This window comes from Astatotilapia calliptera, chromosome 17, assembly GCF_964374335.1.
Source record: "Astatotilapia calliptera chromosome 17, fAstCal68.1, whole genome shotgun sequence".
Lineage (NCBI taxonomy): Eukaryota > Metazoa > Chordata > Actinopteri > Cichliformes > Cichlidae > Astatotilapia > Astatotilapia calliptera.
In genome coordinates, this window is record NC_137438.1 from 16,145,274 (window position 1) to 16,167,350 (window position 22,077).

General features: G+C 39.7%; 1 protein-coding gene across 4 annotated transcripts in view; it reads right to left on the minus strand.

The window, feature by feature from the left end:
* The window catches only part of cdc14ab (cell division cycle 14Ab), a 30,732-nt gene extending 11,759 nt beyond the window's left edge, over nt 1–18,973 (minus strand). For all 4 annotated transcript variants that reach the window (XM_080292153.1, XM_026146210.2, XM_080292155.1 and 1 more), the window contains exons 1-10: nt 18,566–18,973; nt 17,249–17,339; nt 16,676–16,751; nt 15,589–15,681; nt 14,092–14,171; nt 7,960–8,026; nt 7,539–7,601; nt 6,712–6,799; nt 749–979; nt 6–144 (exon numbers count right to left, since the gene is read on the minus strand). In XM_080292153.1, the coding sequence (XP_080148279.1) occupies nt 6–144; nt 749–979; nt 6,712–6,799; nt 7,539–7,601; nt 7,960–8,026; nt 14,092–14,171; nt 15,589–15,681; nt 16,676–16,751; nt 17,249–17,339; nt 18,566–18,611 (974 nt within the window). In that variant the 5' untranslated portion in view covers nt 18,612–18,973. The remainder of the gene's footprint in view (nt 1–5; nt 145–748; nt 980–6,711; nt 6,800–7,538; nt 7,602–7,959; nt 8,027–14,091; nt 14,172–15,588; nt 15,682–16,675; nt 16,752–17,248; nt 17,340–18,565) is intronic.
* Nucleotides 18,974–22,077: the final 3,104 nt, after the last annotated feature.

Sequence of the window (22,077 nt, forward strand, 5' to 3'; positions counted from 1 at the left end):
CCTACTCCTCTAAGAAGTTCTGCTGGGGTCCAATCACAGAGCCCGGTCTGCAGATCCGTATCCATGCGATGGCCTCACCTGCTGTGAAGCGGTAATGTTTCATCAGGTAACAGCCAATTAGAGTTCCCGTCCTGCCCAGACCAGCTGACAGAAAGACAAAGAAGTGAACCAGTGAGTCAGCAGAGAAGTATTAAAGTAGACTTCAAACAGCCTTCTTGTTTGTTTCTATCACAAACTCTGTGGATGAACACCACTAACTCACTGCACCAACTGCAGATAAGTACCACATGCTAAATGACAATAGACTGGTCACTTCCGTTAAACTTCTAAAGCCTGCCTGAAGGGTCTAGGGATTTGGAAAAATCCCCTCACTTGCTCCAAAATGTAAATATTAGGGCTGCAACTATTCATCCTGCCTGCTCAAGGCTGATGCCAGCTATCCTATATTACATATAGCCTTACCTGCAGCAAACAGGGGTAAGTCTAAAGGGGGGCATGGGGTGTATTACATCATATTTATTTCAAGGTATTAATAATACTTTTTCAGATTGAAAGTGAAATAATATAAAATACTGTGTTAAAGGTTTTTTGTTGTCGTTGTTGTTGTTGTTTTAAACAAGTTAATAAAAAGCCATGAGCCAGTAAAACTGTGAGCCACTGACCAGGGGGGGTTTAGGTTGGACACTGAATTATTAATAATATTAATTAACATCTACACCATCAGAACCAGATAGAGGACAGGACATACCCTTGCAGTGGACGGCCACAGCACCATCTGTATTCTCACAGATGTGCAGAAAGCGCCGTGCGATGATGTCGTTGGGTGTGGTGCCATCTGGGAAGAAAAGGTCGTAGTGGCTGAAGCCTGCATCAGTGAAGCGTTTGCCGTCGTAGATCTTCTTGTTAAGACGGATGATAGTAGTCACATTGTGTTTTCTGAAGTATGGGAAGTAAGCCTCAGGAGCATGCAGAGGGTAACCTGCAGTAGGCAGAATGACAATAGATGTCACTTACATCCTTTAATGCTTTTGTTTCATTGGGAGACTAGATTGGCCTGACTTTGGTCAATGTAATCACACCTGGTTAAGCTGTGATGCCACATCATTGTCATTTGACTCAGAACACACTATATATTGTTTCTGCTTATTTGATCCTGGTGTATTTGCCTCTTTTCTCATTTCCTAAGGAGAACAGAGGTGACGAAAAAAACAGTCTGTATTGCAACAAAACAAACAAATTAAAAAAGTTTACTGCTCTATTGCTTCCTTTACCTAGAAAGGTACAACCTAACCCGGATCCAAATAGGTGAGTGCATAAACTATTGCACTAACATGAGACCATTAAAGACAATACTCCTTGGGGTTGCATGAAAAAGCTCAGCAGACTTTTACGCCAGATCCCCAATCTGCTGTGGTGGCCTGTTTGCATAAGCACTTTAATATCACTGGGTGACAAACAATCTACCCAAGATTTTAATGAATATTCCCCTTGCAGGAAATTTTAACTGATCAACTTCTGTGTCGGGCAGTTTTGAATAGATATGTAATTCAGTTCCTCCCAAAATATGAATTAATAGCCCAACTCATCCCAGGAAAATAATCATTTACCAACTTTTTTCTTACTTTATTAGCACTAAACATAAATATTCCTAAATGTTTTTGTAAATGACATCCTTCAACTTGACTCAACTCTACTGTTTCCGTTGTTTTGCATTAAAATTGAATACCACCTCAAAGTGTGGACCGTTATAGCGATGCATTTAAAAGTTGTGGCATCATTTGTATGTGACACAAAAACAACAACAAGGGCGGATGTCGAGGCGATTGTACGCCTGCTTTTTTTTTTTTTTCTCAGGCTCTGGGACCACGCTGTTCGGTTTGGCCATTTCCCTTGCTGCTGAGTTTCAAAATTTGCAGTTTGGATTTTCATGAAGGAGTCATTCTTATGATCATCGAGTGACTAGCCAACCAGTGGCATACAGTGTATAATTTCACATTTTCAGATAGATTCATGAACTAGGTACCAAATGGAAAACCATAGTGGGAAGGGCTGAGGGAGAGCATGGATCTCCGCTACACGCTTAACCAAGACTAAGACTAAGTATGTATTATTGTAGGGTCTACCTTACAATATAAAGCACCACGAGGCAACTGTTGTTGTGATATGGCGCTGTATAAATACAATTTAATTGAACTGAATTGAACTGAATTGAATGAAAGCAATTAACAATCAGCAATCTCTCTTTAAGACAGCCTTTTGACCAAATCTGTCCCCGGGCTTCAAACAGGGAACAGCACAGGGCAGTTGATAACGTGGGAAGATCCCACAGTGGCACAAGCAGGCTAGAAGTTTACAGAAAATTACAGATTTCATCTGGCTATTGGTGAGTGCAAAACTAAATCAACTGGTCTGAAATGAGAAAAAAAATATGAAAAAGTAAAAGTTGTATAGATTTAAAGAGTTAATATGGCTAATGAACAACAGTTTATCTATTTGAAGTGTTTAGATGTACACAGCTTACAACTTGTAAAAGTGAAACTCCGTAACATAAACTGTTAACCCTACTGGAGTGCGTGCATGTGTGTTAGACTGAAGATTGTAAGAGTGAATGAGAGCCCCAGCTGAGTAGAGACAGGGATGTAGTTTACATATATAATTATTAGAGACTGAAAAGATCTATTAAAAAACAAAAAAACAACAACGAAACATCAATTTCCCTCATTTGCTGGTGATTTCACCAATATTTACAAGCTAAAGGCATTTGTAGTTTACACATTATGCAACACAGTAAACTTATATATCTCTACTAAACGCAGGTGGATGTTAATTTGTCTTTGATATGCCTTTTTACATAAAAATGAAAGATTTACTTTTTTTTTTGGTTATTATTTTATGTGTTACATAACATGACACAACACGACAACGCCAATACCGCCTAGGCCATTTCTATGCCATGTCTACCAGTTCACCACCAGCTCATCACCATGACAGCCACTCACTGGGAATGAAGACTGCTAATGCTTGAGAGAGGGTCCTGGAATAGGAAAGACCCCATCTAAAGCCCACTCTGTCAACATGAAAACCAGGCCTGTTGTACCTACATGCCAGGATACTTAGAAGCCAGTTCAGAAACCCCTTCAACACTTCACTGATGCTTTTGCAGGAGAGGAGTATGTGACCCCGCCATACTTCAGACCTATGCTACAACCATTTAACACTAGTCTCCTGGCACCCAGAGACGGGGATAGTAAGCTGTGTAAATCCGGCATTGTGGTAGTAGCATCTGCTACTCAACACACTCAATACAAGCACTAGCTACAGGACAGTGTTGCTACTTCTTGTGAACTAGTATATAACTGCAGCATAACAAAGTTCCCAGTGACTGCATTGTGCACTCAACTGTGGACATCTGTGAGTAGCAAGATCAGATTTTTGAATGTCATCTGACACCATGTCACCCTATTATATAGGATTCCCTAGTTCCTCCTGACAGGAGCATTGCTGAGCCAGCCAATAGGGCAAACTGAGCATTGTATGGCCCATTGGCCACATCTAGTCCCTTGGTTGTTGCTGACTGGCCCACATGAGGTCAATGGTAAATTAAGATTTAAAGTACATAAGTATACATTCATGCAGTTTGCATGCAGTCTGTGGCAAATCACAACACAACTATATAGAAGACTACTGTTTTTTTAATTTACTAATGGATGCATGAAGATGATTGTAGGGTTTTTACTAGAGATGGACCGATCCGATATTACGTATCGGTATCGGTCCGATACTGACGTAAATTACTGGATCGGATATCGGAGAGAAATAAAAAAATGGAATCCGATCCATTAAATATCAAAAAAAGCACCTCAAAAAACTTGCGACACGGCGTAACTCGGCTCATAACCATAGCACGTCGGAGCAGTATGCATCACATGATAGAGCGGCTGTGTGTATTTGTAGCATAGCTACCAAACCAGCATTTCATCTCCGAGGAAGTTATCCCCGAGAGAAGTAAAGCAAATGCTTAAGTTCATCTCTGAATGTTTGTAAAGCATTCCCACGTTAAGCTTAACAACCGATATATGGAGCGACTGCCTCTCTCTCCCTCCCTCTCCTGCTGCTACTTCAATCATGAAACTGCTTAATGATCAGCTGATCTGCTTTTCTGTCAAAAGTCCATCTCTCTTCTTTGTTTTTGCCCCACTTCGCGCCAGAAAGAGGAAACCAGCGGCTGGACAACAGCAGCACGTTTAAGCTTGATAAGCTGCTGTTAGAATTGATTTAATATTACTTTCTACACCAGGATCCTTTTCTACGCAGCTGACGGCTGGTAACTGTGCAGGGGCGGATCTAGCAAAGTTTAGCCAGGGGGGCCGATAGGGCATGAACAGGGAAAAGGGGGCACAAAGACATACTTTTCTTTCTTATTCTCATTTAAAATGTCTAGCTTTTAATAAATAATTATCTGAATCTTACACCCAAAGTTTTAATCTGATGTAAAATGTATGGAAGTCCATTACTGTATATAGTAACTGTTAAGTCTAATATACCCTAGTAAGCTATCCGATTGTTCAGTCTGACGTCAGTAGCCGTGTCTGGGTCTAAACTCCGCTGCAGGTCCATATATCAAACGATCACTATGGCATTACTGAGAGTTGAAAAACTGTCTAAAGTCTTTCATCTTTAATAAAATGATCAGCGTTCTGCTCTACCAGGTGTAACAATTGAGTTTAACATCCAGGCATCCATGAAAACGGAATTTATGACATTTAACGGAGTTAGAAGTTAGCAGGGAGTTAGCTCGCTAGCTTCTATCTAAATACAATATAGCATGTCCTGACTGCGGGGTTTTGGAAACAAATTAAAACGTACAGCTCTGTTATCACTTCCAGCATAAATGAAGACAGAAAACTAAACAGCAGTGACGTTTGTAGGGTTACTGAAGTTGGGCTAGCTGGTATATAATGATGTGCTACGTGACCGCTAGCGACACAGCTATGTTAGCATAATATAAACAAGCTAACTTTTTTTCCACTCGATAAAAGTTAATGTGAGTGTTGTCGGTGGTCAGGAACAAATGTAATCGCATGGCAGGATGCTGTAAAAGGACCAAACTTCAGCCAGGAGAACAACTGAGATCCATCCACATATGAGGTTAGTCATTCATATACTGCTGCATGGGCTGGGCTGTAGTTTCATCCTAAGGTTTTAAAAACTGAGCTTAAATAAACGATTAGTGGTAATAAAAGCCGAGGGAGGTCAACAGGGATCACTGACTGTTTTAGGAGCTTTTTGAGATCAAATAGAAGAAAATACATAACATTAAACATGTTAACAACACAAAAGCCATATTAAACGCAGACTACTTTAGACCCGGAAGTAGGATTCGTCGCGTCATCACTGAACAACCGGATAGTATTTTTCCCTTTGGGAAGATACCATCTGTGGAGTCTGCAAATCTGTTGAAGAAAGATGTTGAATCTATTTAATTATTCTTGAAAAATAATTTATTTCTGTGCATTTTTTTTTTTTCCACACTGCGTCAGATTAAAGTTGATTACGTCAATTAAGCATCATTTTGCTGGGCGTTTGCAACCCTATTAGTTAGATTGCTTAATATTTCTGCTAAGTACTCTTTAAAATACCAGAATAGGGATGATGGTGTAGGTTTAAGTTTATTAGATTGATCAGTTTTGCTGAACTATGAAATATTTTGGGTGCAGTGTATTTTTTTTTTTTTTTTTTTTTTACATACAGGTATAACAGAATAGCTTTAGTGTTGTTGTTTATTTAAACTTGAGTATGAACTTATACAAAATGCAGCAAGATATTAAAAAAAAAAAAACATTTTTATTGATTAAAAAAACACTATATCGGATTCATATCGGTATCGGCAGATATCCAAATTTATGATATCGGTATCGGACATAAAAAAGTGGTATCGTGCCATCTCTAGTTTTTACTAAAATATGGAATTTTAAGTATTTATTTTCTGTCATCGGCAGCAACATAGCCAAGCGCTTAGTTTGTGGAGAACAGAGAGCTGTGTTTCAATCACTATGAGGCCCAATGTGCAGACAAAATACAAGAACCTGACTGTTTGCAAGCGGGAACCACACAGCACACAATGCAACGGACGCAACGGAGGTATGTGGGCCCATGTCCCTTTTCGGGTTGTGCCCGACCGGGCCCTACAGACTATGGACCAGCCACCAGTAGCTTACCCTCAGGCACCCTCCCTGGGCCTGGCTTGAGGGCGGGGGCCCTAGTAAGCCTATCCCAGGCAAAGTAAACTGTTCCCTGGATCTTCTGCTCTTAGGGGTTTTTGAATCATTCAATTTGCCATGGGAGACACTACCAGGGGGCAAAAACATTTCACATTTTCCAATGCCTAACTAACGTCTACTCTTACCAGTAAAAGTTTATAACGACACAAAATGAATACTGAGCAGACTGAGTTTATCTTATTGCCCCGGACCTCATAATTCGTGTAAATTAAATGCTCATCCCTGGTATACCCCAGCTGAGGTAATGGTATCTGACCTTCTGATGATGTAACTGGAGGTGTTCTAACCCTAAACCCACTCCACCCCCCATTTCCACAACCGACCAAATTGATAACAGACAAGAAAATGATAATATATGCTAAAACAACACACACCCGACTCCCTTGCTATTGCAGAAAAGACAGGCTGCAGTCTGAACACGTTCACTCACCGTTCTCAACTTTAGTTTTAGGATGAGGACCACTGAAGGCCAAAAACTTTCCTGGTACAATCCAGTTCAGATCTCCATTCTCCACGCGCTACCAACAAAAAACAACAACAACAAAAAACCTTTAGAAGATGTAGTCAAAATTCCATTAAGAGTAAAAGCAAGCACACACATCAGATTAACAAAGCTAATTACAAGACTATCAATTATTTAGATCATGAATGAATGCTTGCAGTTCTACGCAAGAAATGATGATGAAAATCCTGAATATTTGTCAGTTAAATTTTAACTAATAATGCCCTGAGAGCTGTACTTAATCAAATTAAGAAAATTACAAATACGAGTGGTAGATGCTGTTTATGTAAACAAGGGGAACTTCCTGTATATTTATGTGTATTTCCATCAATATTTGATATAGATAAGAAGCGACAGGGGTCTAAGATGTACCTGTGTGCCAAGCTTGCTTGCTCAACTCATGATTTTGCGCATTATAGTAAGATTCTTTCCATTCTGCAAGGAGTGCTTTTGTCTACATAATGTGAGAATAGTAAACATCCTTTTAGTCTGCAAAACAAACACGCTGAATTTTGTATTAATTTTGTGCTGACTTTCTTTAAAACAAATCTTAATTCATTACAAATGTAGACAGAACTCAGTTGGAGTGACTCTCTTCGTGTTTTGCTTTGATGTCTAAAGTTATATGACTGTCAACCAGGCTCAGATTGGTTTTTTGTCTTTCTAAACCTTTCCCTTCTAACTGAATTTTAAAGACTGACTTGATGAAGTAAACACTGGCAGCAGCTGGCAACTAATGATGCGAGTATTCATACCTCATAGTGTTCGTACTCGTCTACATCAAAGGTTTCGAAGTTGAAGAAGCCATGCTGCAGAGCCTGAAACACAGAATGATTGACTCTGTAAACAACTGAACAAAACTGAGGGCAGAAAGATCGGCAACAAAGCTGCAAGATGGCTGCAGTAATGGTCTAGCAGAGCAATAAAATATAAAGATATAAAAGATATAACAAAAATGTTAAAAATGTAGAACTCAGTACATTACAAGAGTAATTTGATCTATGTAAATGTAACGTGTGTAAACTGTACTATAGACACTAAAAGAAACAGAAAATGTAATAATGCCCACAGAAAAAAGGTAGTGTGGAACATCTACTGTGGAAAAAAAAAATGTCATTAATCCAATAAACTAAGATTTTAAATTCAAGTACTCAGCAGATGGCACATTGACCTCACCTTCCTGATGCCCTGCAAGCAGTCCAACACAGTCAGGTTGAAGGTACAATTCCCAAAAGAAGCATCCCTGCAGAGATACATATTGTGAAGACACCATACATTCATATAAATGGCCTCCTTGACTGCCCGCCCAAACCAACGTTCCTCCCACCACCACATCCTAGTCATTGAGAGAGCGTCCACTGGCCTGAAGGTGTGTATAGACTGCGTAGTCCTGACTTGATGAGTTAGCTTTTATCTGCTGCGCTTCGCCAGAGGTTGTTTGGTTTCCCCGATGTATAAATCATGGCAATCCTCCTGGCACTTCACAGCGTACACTATATTACTCTGTGTTGGGAGACCCGATCCTTGGGGTGCACCAATTTTTGGCGCAGCATGTTTTGGGGTTTAAAAGACACAGAGACGCTGTGTTTAGAGAAACTGTATCTTAACTGTTCCGAGTCCTGACACATAAGGGATCGCTCCAGGTTTTCGCTTATGCAACAGTTTTCCTTCTTTTATTGATATGTACACCATCCAAGTTTTAGGTGACCATGTGGGTATTCCAAGAAGTAGGTTTGGCTATCAACTCTGAGTTTGTTAACCCTGAGATGAGGGACACTCTGGTTTTCTGTTCCAGAAAGAGCATCAACTTCAATCCTGAATCAGTTACCAGGGTAACACACACCTGGGGCCCGTTCTTCGTACGTCGCTTACTACATCCAAGACCAAATCATCGCGCTAACCGTGAGCTCGCTAATCCGGTTCTCCGAACACACCTGCTGTTGATGATTAGTACAGCTGGATGAAGTAATGTGAGATCACTGGGTGTCGTAAAAGGAGCTACGCATCGATAGTAGAAACATTGATCGGCAACCCTCTGATTGGTCGGCGAAAATGTCGAAGGAGCGCGCGCTGTATTTTTCGGCAGCAGAGCAAGAACTGAGTGAGGGATTTCAGGAGTTTCAGAGTTTAATCAGAACGCAAGGCTGCAAAAGCAAGGAGAGAGGGCTGGCAGAAAGTTACTGACAAATTAAACTCGTAAGTAATTTAATAATAACAATAATAATAATGGAGTGGATTTATATAGCGCTTTTCAAGGCACCCAAAGCGCTTTACAATAGCACTATTCAGTCACTCTCACATTCACACACTGGTGGAGGCAGCTACGGTTGTAGCCACAGCTGCCCTGGGGCAGACTGACAGAAGCCAGGCTGCCATATCGCGCCATCGGCCCCTCTGGCCAACACCAGTAGGCGGTAGGGTAGATTTATTATATTACACTATATTATCCAATATTATATTACATTATAATATGTTATATTATATCCCCTTTCAGATTAGAGCCACAACAGGACCCACTAGAACATGGGAACAAGTAAAAGTGAAATATAAGAATATTCTACAGAATGGTAATATTTATCACTTATATTGCTTTTAGTCTCTTGAAAAGAGACCCTGAAATAATCTGTTTGTTTGTTTATAACAGCAACCAAGAAAAGGGCAGAGCAAAAAAAGACAGGTGGTGGTCCTGCATCCCCTCGTCAACAAGTTGGTTAAGTGAATAATACCCTCACGGGAAAATCACTGAGCTAAAGGATCCTGTCTGTCCCGCAATATACGCTGAATTCTGAGGACTCTCCTTATCAATCTTGCACCTTCCGCAATGGGTGGCTCGCGTATACGGACAGGACATGGCTGCGACAGACTTCCCAAATCCACCTTCGCTTTTATAGCCGTGGTCTCTCATCTTGATTACACGAAGTAATTTACAATTGCTACTCTGAAATATGAATTACATCTGTAATAATCACATACATGTAATAGAATGTTAATAGTACATTTCCCTTTTTTAGGAAATGGCCTGTATGTATCTGTGTGAAATCAATAAATGGATCAGGTGCTGCATTATCTTTAGTTACATTGATATTTTTTATTTATGGTGAAACAGTGGTGGAATATCGCTGTTGCTTTCGTATAAATGAAGCAGACATACCTGCGTGGCCGCGATCTAATCCTGTTTACATAAAGTGAACCTGCTCCCGAGCAGGTTTACGCTTACGGATCTGTTGCTATGACAGCAAGTCCCGGATGAGCTTCGGAGAACCGAACGATCCAAGATCACGCGAAAGAACGAAGAACGGGCCCCTGGGGTCCGTTCTTCGTACCTCGCTAAGTAAGTTAGCTGGATTTGATTGTTGACGATTTCGCGTGATCTTGGATCATTCGGTTCTCCGAAGCTCATCCGGGACTTGCTGTCATGGCAACAGATCCGTAAGCGTAAACCTGCTCGGGAGCAGGCTTACTTTATGTAAACAGGATTAGATCGCGGCCACTCAGGTATGTCCGCTTCATTTATACAAAAGCAACAGCGACATTTTACCACTGTTTTACCACAAATAAATATTATCAATGCAACTAAAGATAATGCAGTATTTGATCCTTTTATTGATTCCATACAGATACATACAGGTCATTTCCTAAAAAAAGGGAAATGTACTATTAATCATTCTATTTCATGTATTTGATTATTTCAGATGTAATTCATATTATAGAGTAGTAATAGTAAATTACTTCGTGTAATCAAGATGAGAGACCACGGCTATAAAAGCGAAGGTGGATTTGGGAAGTCTGTCGCAGCCATGTCCTGTCCGTATACGCGAGCCACCCATTGCGGAAGGTGCGAGATTGATAAGGAGAGTCCTCAGAATTCAGCGTATATTGCGGGACAGACAGGATCCTTTAGCTCAGCGCGACAGTGTGCTCATAGAGAGATATCGATTTTCCCGTGAGGGTATTATTCACTTAACCAACTTGTTGACGAGGAGATGCAGGACCACCACCTGTCTTTTTTTGCTCTGCCCTTTTCTTGGTTGCTGTTATAAACAAACAAACAGATTATTTCAGGGTCTCTTTTCAAGAGACTAAAAGCAATATAAGTGATAAATATTACCATTCTGTAGAATATTCTTATATTTCACTTTTACTTGTTCCCATGTTCTAGTGGGTCCTGTCGTGGCTCTAATGTGAAAGAGGATATAATGTAATATAGTATAATATGATATAATATAGTATAGTGTAATATAATAAATTTACCCTACAGCCTACTGGTGTTGGCCAGAGGGGCCGATGGCGCGATATGGCAGCCTGGCTTCTGTCAGTCTGCCCCAGGGCACCTGTGGCTACAACCGTAGCTGCCTCCACCAGTGTGTGAATGTGAGAGTGAATGAATAGTGGCATTGTAAAGCGCTTTAGGTGCCTTGAAAAGCGCTATATAAATCCAATCCATTATTATTATTATTATTACATTACTTACGAGTTTAATTTGTCAGCAACTTTCTGCCAGCCCTCTCTCCTTGCTTTTGCAGCCTTTGCAGTGTTCCCTTGCGTTTTAATTAAACTCTGAAACTCCTGAAATCCCTCACTCAAGAGTTCTTGCTCTGCTGCCGAAAAATACCGAGCGCGCTCCTTCGACATTTTCGCCGACCAATCAGAGGGTTGCCGATCAATGTTTCTACTATCGATGCGTAGCTCCTTTTACGACACCCAGTGATCTCACATTACTTCATCCAGCTGTACTAATCGTCAACAACAGGTGTGTTTGGAGAACCGGAATAGCGAGCTCAAAGTTAGCGCGATGATTTGGTCTTGGATGTGTCATTTGATCTTGGATGTAGTAAGCGACGTATGAAGAACGGACCCCTGCTTGCTGGCAGGTTTTCTTCAACAGCCTGAGTTTCCCTGACTCCTCCCCTCCTGCTGCACCTGAACCAGCTGACAGACATCAATTCATTTCATCATTCATTAAGTTGCTATCGGGGTGCATAGGTGAGTCAATTAATTTCCAGAAGTTTATGTTTGAAACAAATACTGAAACCCATTTTGTGTATTTAACATGAACACTTTTACAGACATTCTGTCATCATTTATTTATACACAGATTTATAATAATCTCAGAATAAAATATAAGTAGTCTCCATCATTTTAATTGTGACTGTGTGAATATGAATGCACCTGTCAACCTGTTTTTTAGTTAAATGTGAAACTGTGACCATCAGGGAGCCCATCATCTGTTAATGAAGGGTGATATTAGATTAAATTATAAATGCTTACACCAGGAGTTTGTCTTTAAGCATTTTTATCCAATAATGGAATTCTCTATTACTATTATTGGAATTGTTCATAAGCAGCAAACGGTTTTATTTATTTTTAATAAAACAGACCTGAGGGCAGAGCCACTCTGGGTAACTAACACCCAAGGTCCATCAGTAAACTGTGTCTGATCCATTTTTCCACATTCAGATCTTTAGTTTCTGTTTTCACAAGTTTTGTCGCTCTCTTCTTACAGCTGAATAATTACATTTAAAATCAAAAGTAAAATTAGTATTTAGTTTTATCTAATGAAAGTTCTTATTGGCCTAAATCATGAAAGCAGAGCTGTTGCAATTTAAATATTATATAACAAACTATGAATGAAATAATGTGTTTTGACTGTGATGATGACAGAGTGGCCCAAACAGATTAAAATGACTCTTCTTCCCTCCTGTTTTTATGGATGAATATCTTGGTCAGCACTGACGTGTGTTCATATTCCTCGGTTCATTGGATTAAAATTGAGGCGCTGCACTTTATTTACCATTTATTTAACAAAAAAAAACAACAACAACAACAACACACTGCTCCAACATCTGGTGTGGCAAAAACAGACATGTCATTTTTATTTTAAACATTCTTCTTATTTCTGTTCAGACCCAGACACCCAAGCTGCACCTCCAACAGATGGCCTCAGTCTTTAGGAGTAGTGTTTGCTGCAGCTGCTTCAGGGGTCTGAATCCTTTATAGCTACAACTTAATGGAGCTGTGATCAGACACTGAACGTTTCACTACTAACCCTCCCTGGAAAGGTGGGCCCTACCCATCATGTTTAATCCATTAGCAGCCAGGTGAGACCTCAAAGCTTCTCATGAGGCCACCAGAAAAACAGAGTCCTCCTCCGTTCAACAGCACGCTCAGCTGTTATGTAACAATTCAGTGAGTGACAACAAGAAGTCCTTTATTGTAAGCACGCACTCTTACACAGAGCTCATCTGCTCTGGGTCGGTCTCTCAGTGACTGTTAGCTGTGGTATACAAACTGCTAACATGCTTCACTTAAACGATAGCTGCATCCCTAAACTTATTTTAGTAAGAATGACTTTTGTTTTATTAATGACAAATGTTAAATATTCAGAGGAAAACCACAGGTCTTTTAGAATAAAAGATAAAATAAGATTCACACTCACTCACTCACACACACACACACACACACACACACACACACACACACACACACAAAATCTAAGCTAAGGACTAAAAATGTACCTTACTCTGTGTTCTTGGAAAGCTTTTCGACATCAATAGGAGGACATTTTTGTGCTGCTGAAAACACATTATGGTGGTGTCGCCATTAATTGTTAAAAAATAATAATTTGGTGTTGAAGTTTTTTTTTTTAGTTTTGATTGGCTTAGCGTTAGTAGACATGTTTGTTGACATGACCATAATAGAGTGATAAAAATTAGATTTGGGGGATTTTGGGCAAACGCTACCTTTCTACTTTTGGATATTCAACATTGTAACCGTACAGCTTCGGTTTAATGCCACAAAATAAGATAATCCCATCAAAATAAAGAAATTTGCATCTCAATACTGATACCAGAGAAGTCCTCTGAAAATATTTTATTTTATTAAACTTCCACAGAGATAATAATGCATTCAAATTATTAGAAACAAATAGTGCTACAGTAGAAAGCAAAAGTGTATAACCAACATATGCTTTCTACTAGCCAAGAGCATTGTAAGGTAGGGGCGGCTAGGTCGCCAGCCTGAAGACAGATCTGTTGTTGTTGTTTGCTTCACAACATTTAACTCAGCTCATAAGAACACTAAATACTATTATTTTTCAGACAAGTCACCATTTAATTTTGGAAATGCAGCACACAAATGGAATAAAAAAAGAATTCTTATTTTGAATCAACCTTGTCATTTGTTGTTTTTTTTGTTTTTTGTTTTAATCTCCAACTTGAACTGCAAGTTATGGATCTTCAACAGTGCTGGTACAGATGTCTAGTATGGTAAATGTACTTGCTGCAGTAATACTACTGTTGAGAGACTCACCTGAAAGGCAGGTAAGCAGCATTTGAGCCTGAGATCAAAGCTCTGTAGGCTTCTTCTGGGGTCTTCTTCAAGTAAATCACCTGAGGACAGATATTAATAGAGAATGCATTTAAAAAATGCTGAATGTTTTTAAGAAGCTAAAAATTGATACCAAAACATAGTTTTGTACAACTTTGGCTATAAAACGGATCAGAATGATGACGGAAGAAGCTGAAGATTTAACAATTGTTTAAGGGTTTATTTCAATGTAGTGACAAGATAACGTGCACAGAAATCACAGACTGATTAAATGAGGCGACAGGAACTGAAATGTGGAGAATCCAGCAGCACTGCTCACTGAGTCATGAGAGAGTCTCATCCATGAAAATCAAAACCACCTTTTTTGAAACCTGGAAATGACGGAAATGACTACAAAAAAATAAAATAAAAAATAAAAAAATAAAAAAATGCAGTAATCCACGAGTCTAACGAACACACCGTTGTGTTTAGCGCTGTCTGCTGCTGTTTTGGGAGATCCCCCCAAAATTACCTCTGACAAGAAAGCCTCATTTCTGCTCTTTAATACAGAAGAATTTTAAACTTTTACAAATGATGCCAAATTGCAAAACACTTAGCTCAGTCTGTAATAAAACCTCTGTAACTTTGCTCTGCTTCACTTAAGCAGCATCAGGTAATGTTCATATGCAGATTCATGGTTTTCTTCCATTTTTCATCTACTGCAGAATGTTTTTAAGGTGGTTATCGGCTATAAAAAGCCAGGCCAGGAAAATCTGCTTCATGTTTTTTCTGCATTTTATCTTCAGTTACTTTGACACAAAGGCATCAGCTGTGATGCTTATACCTCTGAAGTCTCACAAGTGTCAGCTTTGTTTTTAATATGGATATGTACTGATAAATGATCAGAATTATAATATTTCTGACTGAGTCAATATTGAATCAAATCGAGACCTTGTGAATCAGAATCAAATTGATTATAGAAATCAGTGGCAATACCCAGCCCCATTGCTGATGGACAGAAGCATGTGCGCAGTTGATATCCATTAGTGATATCCATTAAAGAACAGTCATAATGAACACTTTGAAGATTATTGCTGAGTTTTTGTAGATTACATTTTTTTCCCCCATTTAACAACATCACTGCTGAGTATTTGGTAGTCTAAGGAGCTTGGAAAGTATTTGGTACACTTTGTCCTCTTTAGTGTTATGCACTTCTGGAAGTAAATTAAGTCAACTTAAATGCCTTAAGCTGAATTACACCTTACATAGTTTGAGATCAAGTGCACCTATTAATGGGCCTGCCCTTCCATTGTGTGCGTGTGTGTGTGCCGATGATGTCACACAACTGACAAATTAGTTCAAAACACTGCAAAGATGATCAAAAACAAAACACATGTCACTTGTTCTTCTTTCCTTAACTTTTTGTTTGTTAGCTTCACCTCTCCTATGAAAAGCTCTGATTTATACACAAAGATGGATAAGAAGCAGAGATGTACTCACAGCATAGCCACCAATCAGCACAGCCGCGTTGGATCTCTTCCTTTGATCGAAGCTGGTGTAATGAACAATTCGCTTCCTGGTCAGTGTGAATGACTGCCAACAACAAGAAAGAACCCACGGTTAAACAAAGTGGACATGAAACACTAAATGCATAAAGACTAATTTACACCATGGAGCCCTGCTCTCAAAAACTGACATATATGTAACTGTAGCTGGAATTAAGAAATAAGTGCTTAAAGGGGATAAGCTGGAGGAGGTGGCTGGGGAGAGGGAGGTCTGGGCCTCTTTGCTTAGGCTGCTGCCCCCGCGACCCGGCCTCGGATAAAGCGGATGAAGATGGATGGATGGATGGTGCTTAAAGTTGAGTTTTAAAAACATGTCTAGTGCCATCTTCTGTTAATACCAAACATTAGGTCATCAGGTCGGTTAGTTGGTTGCAGTCAGACTTACATGGGTTTATGTTAGAAAAGTAGTAACAGAACCAAAAACTCATGGGTCACTTTTGTGCTGCACCCGGCTGTAAAAATGAGTTTTGTTATAACTGAGGATATACTGTCTACTTTCACTCTTGCTCTTTAAGCAGTAAGTGCTTCTTCGTTGATTGGGTAGCTGCACCGAAATGGTAAAATCCATCTGTTAGCCATAATGTTTAGTTTTGTAAAGCACCTTAAAAATGAGGACCGTTTTGTTTTTGCTTGCACGTCTGTCGGGTAAGTCCTGGAAAAGTTTGAGGCTGCAGCGCACAAGTGAAGGCAGCAGAAGATGTGCTGCCTGGTGTGGGATGAACACGTAGCACAGATCAGTGTTTATATGGGCGTTTTGAGAATGAACATAGGCTGTGGATCCAGATCGTCCAGTCAGCTGGACGTCATGACAAATGACAAGAAGAATGTAATCACTGTGGCAACGTGCAAACAAAAAACAGAGGTTTGAAGTCAGAAGGAGGAGTGGAAATAAGATGACACAATCTCACAGCAGGTTCACTCACTGCCACAGAGTGAACCTGCTGTGAGATTGTGTCATCCTGCATCTGTCCTTTTGCATTCTGGGCATTCCTGCACAGGGTGAGGCAGCAGTAGAAACTCACCTTGAGCTTCTTGTTGAGCTTGCAGCAGTATCGGTACAACATGGCCAGGTTCAGAGGCCCAAAGTCTGCGTAGAAGCTGCAGACACAAAGGACATAGAATATACAGTCAGTCAGACTCCTGCTGGCTGAAAAGGAAAGTGATACAGAGAGTGAAAGTCTCCATTTAAATTCCTGAAGTACGGTATTTCTCCTGTAAAGGGGTCACGCTTCAACATTTTAACTGTCCAAGCAGGACTAACTTCTTTTAATGTTCAGTCAGGCCTCTAAAATTTCCAGTCATCAGCATCCAGAAAAGCACTCAGTTGCTTTTATCCCTTTTACTTCATTAAAAAAAAAAAAAAAAAAAAAAAAAAAAAGTAAATAAATAAATATTACACTGTTGAATGCATCTCACCTCTTTCACCTACTATGTGTGTGCCAGGTTACACATGCACAGCTCAAATCCTTGGTACACTCTTCAAATACAACATTAAACACACTCGTTGACAAAGCTGGTTACAAATGCCTGGCTTTGCAAGTTGTATATAAAACACACATAGTCAGAATGCAGTGCAGCAGGTGTGATATACTTACTTTTCATACACAAACTCGTCATCAGTGCAGAAGTAGTGTGTGTTGGCTGTGCTTTTGGGTTTACTGCGTAACGTGGCGAAATACAGGCGCTCTGTTAGAGACAGATATGAAAGGCAGTTAGATTTGCTGATTGTGGAAATCACTGCCTTTCCATTGTATACCACAACTTGCTGATAAGTTTTGAACCTTCAACGCTTACCAAAAAACACACAGGTCAACTATGGGCATTCTGCTTCTTCTACTTTTATGTTGTGCTGTTCCTGTATGTCTACAACTCTGAAATGAGGGTTTAGGAAGCTCGTCTCTATGTAAAGAGCTTAGCTTTATTTTTATTTTTTTAAACCCACAAGAACATTGTAGTGCAACACAGTCTGGACTGATTATTGCTACAGTTTGATCTTCTGGAATTCTGAATTTAACTTCAGAGATTACGAAAGCCTAATAAAGGCAGCAGGAAAAGGAAAAAAAATGGGGCAGAGTGAGCAACATTTTAGGTCCAAACATCTCATTCATTTCTGAAATCCAAACCTTAGTGATGAAGCATATTTTTCACCCTCTCATCCTTGTTTATACACTAGTATGAGACACAGACACACACTCATAAAAGATGGCATTGGTTTTGTTGCTATGTTTTCACCAGCTCTTTCGCTCTGCTTATCAGCTCTGAGTGATGCACTGAGTTATTTAGTTACACACAGTAAGCTTACAATGGATTTCAGAAAATTCGGGTTTTTTTAGTTTAATTCATAGCAAAACTGATCAGTGTTACTGGAGAGGGAATACAGTGTAGAACTCAGTGTAGAAAAACGTTTTTATGCAATGCCTGCCTCTCCACAGTGACCTTTCTGTGTGCACGCTGAATCTACTCGTATACGACAAACGACAAGCTGTCATCTCTGTTTAAAACACGGAGTTGGCAGCCCTGGGGACTCCAAACAGTGCAGAGGATAAGGAACTAATCCAAGGCTAATTCTACAGAATGCTGCTGCTAGGTGTACAGCACTGTTACCCTCTTTAGAAGCATCGATGACTGATCAAATCTGAGAGGATGCCACAATCTCTATTTCAGCTCAGTAGGCGCTGAGCAAAGTTATCCATCAACATCACTTTATATAAAACCAGTCACCAATGGAAACAATCACTAACCTGCTGTGTAATGGCATAAAGTTGATTTTCTATTTATAGGATTTTACTTTTTTTTTTTTTTTAACTCGACAACTCCCAGTTCTCCGTGGAGTTGTGACAAATAGTTTAACAACTATGTATTGTGCTTTTTTTGTCCCCTTGTTAACTCTGTAACAATACTGTTAAAGTTACCTTTGATAAACTCAACGGCTCCCAGCAGCTCAGAGTCCTGGCTCATCCTGAACAAGGCAGACAGGATCGGGGACTGTTTTGCACCCGCCACCGTCACGGATCCGTCTAACGCCTGACCTGTCTCGGCTCCGCCTGCTATCTCCACAAACTTTTCTGAACTGCTAGCAGTTCAATAAGCCGTTAGCGGGCTAGCAGGCAGCTGAACAGAGTTTTAACTAAAGTTAGAAACTTTCACATTAGTTCCACACTGGTCTTTTCAGCTTCTCCCCTCGAAAATACTATCCTTTCAACTCATTGCTTTCTGTTTTATAACGACAAGTATTCTCAGCCTTCATATTAGCATGTTAGCACCACTCGACGACGATCCGACACTCTAAAACTCAGATTGCCTAAATCCCTCCTTAAGACACGTTACTGTAGCAACGGGAGCCGCTCCCATAGCAACGACAGCCAATCACCAAACAGAACATGCTGCCTTTCTGCGTTGCTTTCAAGTTCCACTGGGAAACAAATAACGAGGCCTTCAATCACTCGGTCTACTCGACTAGTATTTGATAAGCTGGAAAAAGAAAAAACTAGTTGGTTCCAAAAGAAATGATGTAAATAAAACAGAGCAACGATTTGCAAAGCCAAAAACTCCGTATTTTATTCACAAAAGAACACAAATTATATGAGTTAAAAATGAGTCAATGAGAGGGACAGTTCAGACTGAGCAACTTGGAGACAAAGTGAGAGAGACAAGATTGAGATGGTTTGGACATGTGCAGAGGAGGGAAAGTGATATAAGATAAAGGATGAGAGGGCGGAGGAAACGAGGAAGACCTCAGGGGGTTAAATGGATGTAATGAGCACATATAGAGGGTTGGTGTGACTGTCAGATTTATTATTCTTATTGAATGTGCCAATGCAATAACAATTAATTATCAGTTTTCTTCTTCTTCTTCTTCTTTCCTTTAACAATTTGATGTGTAAGTTGTCTTTCAGATTTGAGAGATCTCCCACAATTAGTTATATCAGGACAGGCAACTCAGTCAGCAATTGTCTGAGTATCTTGAAAAGTAACAAACCAAGAGCAATCTCAGGCACACTTTATCAAAGAAACACCATTCAAAGGTTGTGAGTCACAAGGCTTTGAACTTTTCCATGTTTTTATATCTTTTACTTTTTTTCACAGTAGCAGTTTAAAGTTTTATGACGCATTTGATTGTTTTCAAGAAATTTTCCTCTTGCAGTGTGATAACATCTATCACTATAATAAATAATTAAATATAAATAATATTCATTATGATGGATTTATGGTTCTCTCAGACATCCAACAACCTTGGTCATTAAAAGCATTCACAAAACAGCTTCAAATTTTAAGCTGAAAATCAGACGCAGAGGGTGTCTTTATACTGTAATCATGTCCACGTTATGCACACTAGGTAAGTACTGCTACTCGCAGTGAAAAATGTTTTCCAATATGACTTGTTGGTATTACTATGTCACTATCTCTCTCTCTATCTAAATCATTATGGCTGATCTTGTGAGTGTGTATGGCAGTCAGCATGTGACATTGCTATCTGGATCATTCAAACAGCAGCTTAAAACCCCTTTAAAGTAAAACCGCACCTATATTGATGTCACTTATCTGAGCTGATAAAATGTGCACATTACATGAGTACTACTGTTTAAACAGAAGGTGTTTCAATGTGCTTGCCTTTCAAAGTAAAATCCAGTTAACAGTAAAATGACATTTTAAAATGTTTCCAGCTGCCTTTATCACTCTCAGACCTTTACGGGCTGAAAAATAATCTCTACGTGTTGTTTCAGCTCTCAAATGATTTTAGCCAAATTATAAAAGAACTTAAAAATAAAAGTTCAAAATTACATAAGCTGTTTTTAGGGGTTAAAAGATGATTTCTTTATAATATAAAATAAGTGCATTGAAGTACAGACACTTGTGCCAAAAAGTATACTGTGATAAAAACTGAAGTATTGACTTAACTGATTCAAGTAAAAGTGAAAAAGTATGGGCTCTGAAATGTACTCAAAGTAAAAAAAATAAAAAGTAGCTCTTTGGAAGACGTTTCTACCAGCCATTTATGTGCAAAGCTAACTGAACTATATTGATAAACTAATAAAACTATGATATTACATTGGAATACAAACATTTTAATCTAAATCCTAATTCTAATAAAACAGAGAAAAAGAAAGGGAATTATTTTTTTTTTTTTTAAACGGTTCTATTTGCTGTTGCCTACATTGTAGATGGTGAGTCTTCCTCAACACCTAAACAGAAAAATGAGTATGGGGTTAAAGTGGGGTTCGGTAGGTGCGGGGATGTTAAGAATAACTGCGGTGGCTCAGAGTGGGGGCAAATATCACAATACAAAATGATTTCTAATGTGGGTTCCAGTATATTTTCTTTGTGTTCAGGCTGTGATTGGTTGACCCGTGCTGCTGAGGCTGCTCACAGGTTTACTGCTCTTTGTGGATTTACACAACTGAACGGAACAAGATTCGAGCAACGTGCTTCGGGACTTTCTGAACCAGTTAATCTTTGTCTTCCTAAATGACATACTCATCATCTCAAAGAACTTTATAGACCACCACGACTATGTTTTCCAGGTACAAAGACAGCTAGAAAACAGACTGTGTGTTAACATGAGACAGGTGCGTTGAATCTGTGACTTTTCTTGGTTTCATTATCAAAAGTGAAGGTAGACCTAGCCAAGGTTTGCAACCATTTGACGCTCAGCAGAGATGGTTTTCTTTGACACCTCTACTCAGGTTTACGGTTTAGGAGCAGTGCTCTTGTAGCAACGGAAAAGCAAAATGCAAACGTGTTGCTTTTCCCTGCTTTTTTTATTTGTGCCCAAACTAAATCTTCAAGTTCTCCACCTGCAGGATTACTTAGACCTGTACTCCACCTGTATATGCATTGTCCCTGGATTTTGTCATTGGGTTGCCTCTGCTATCACTTAACAACGTCATTGGAGAATCGATCTCCAAGCTGCTCATTTCATTGCTCTACTCTAGCGCCCTACAGCACTACAAATGAATCAACTACCGATCGACCATGTGATCCGCCTCCAGGGGATACTTGTTGTCATCATCTCAGACAGTTGCCCTCAAGTCACCTTGAGAGTCTGGAAAGAGTTCTGCATTGCCATTGGGCCAAATGTTAGACTCTCATCTGGTTTCCAGCTGCAGACTAATGGCCAAATCGAAAGAGCCAACCAGGAGCAGGAAGCAACCTTTGGTGTGTGGTATCAACCAACCAGTATCAACCACTGCAACAGGTCTCACCCTATTTGAGGCATCTCTTGGTGACTGCCCACCCTTGTTGCTGTCTGAACAAGGTGAGCTTACAACACCATCTTTGTTGCTGTCTCCAAATTACAGCGGTCCATTTTAAATTTAGGCCATTATCAACTCTGTTTCTATCCTCTGTTTTCAGTATAATTGCTCCAAGAGCACACCGATGACTCATCCAGGCCACAAAAGAACCCAAAACATCTAAAGAACTG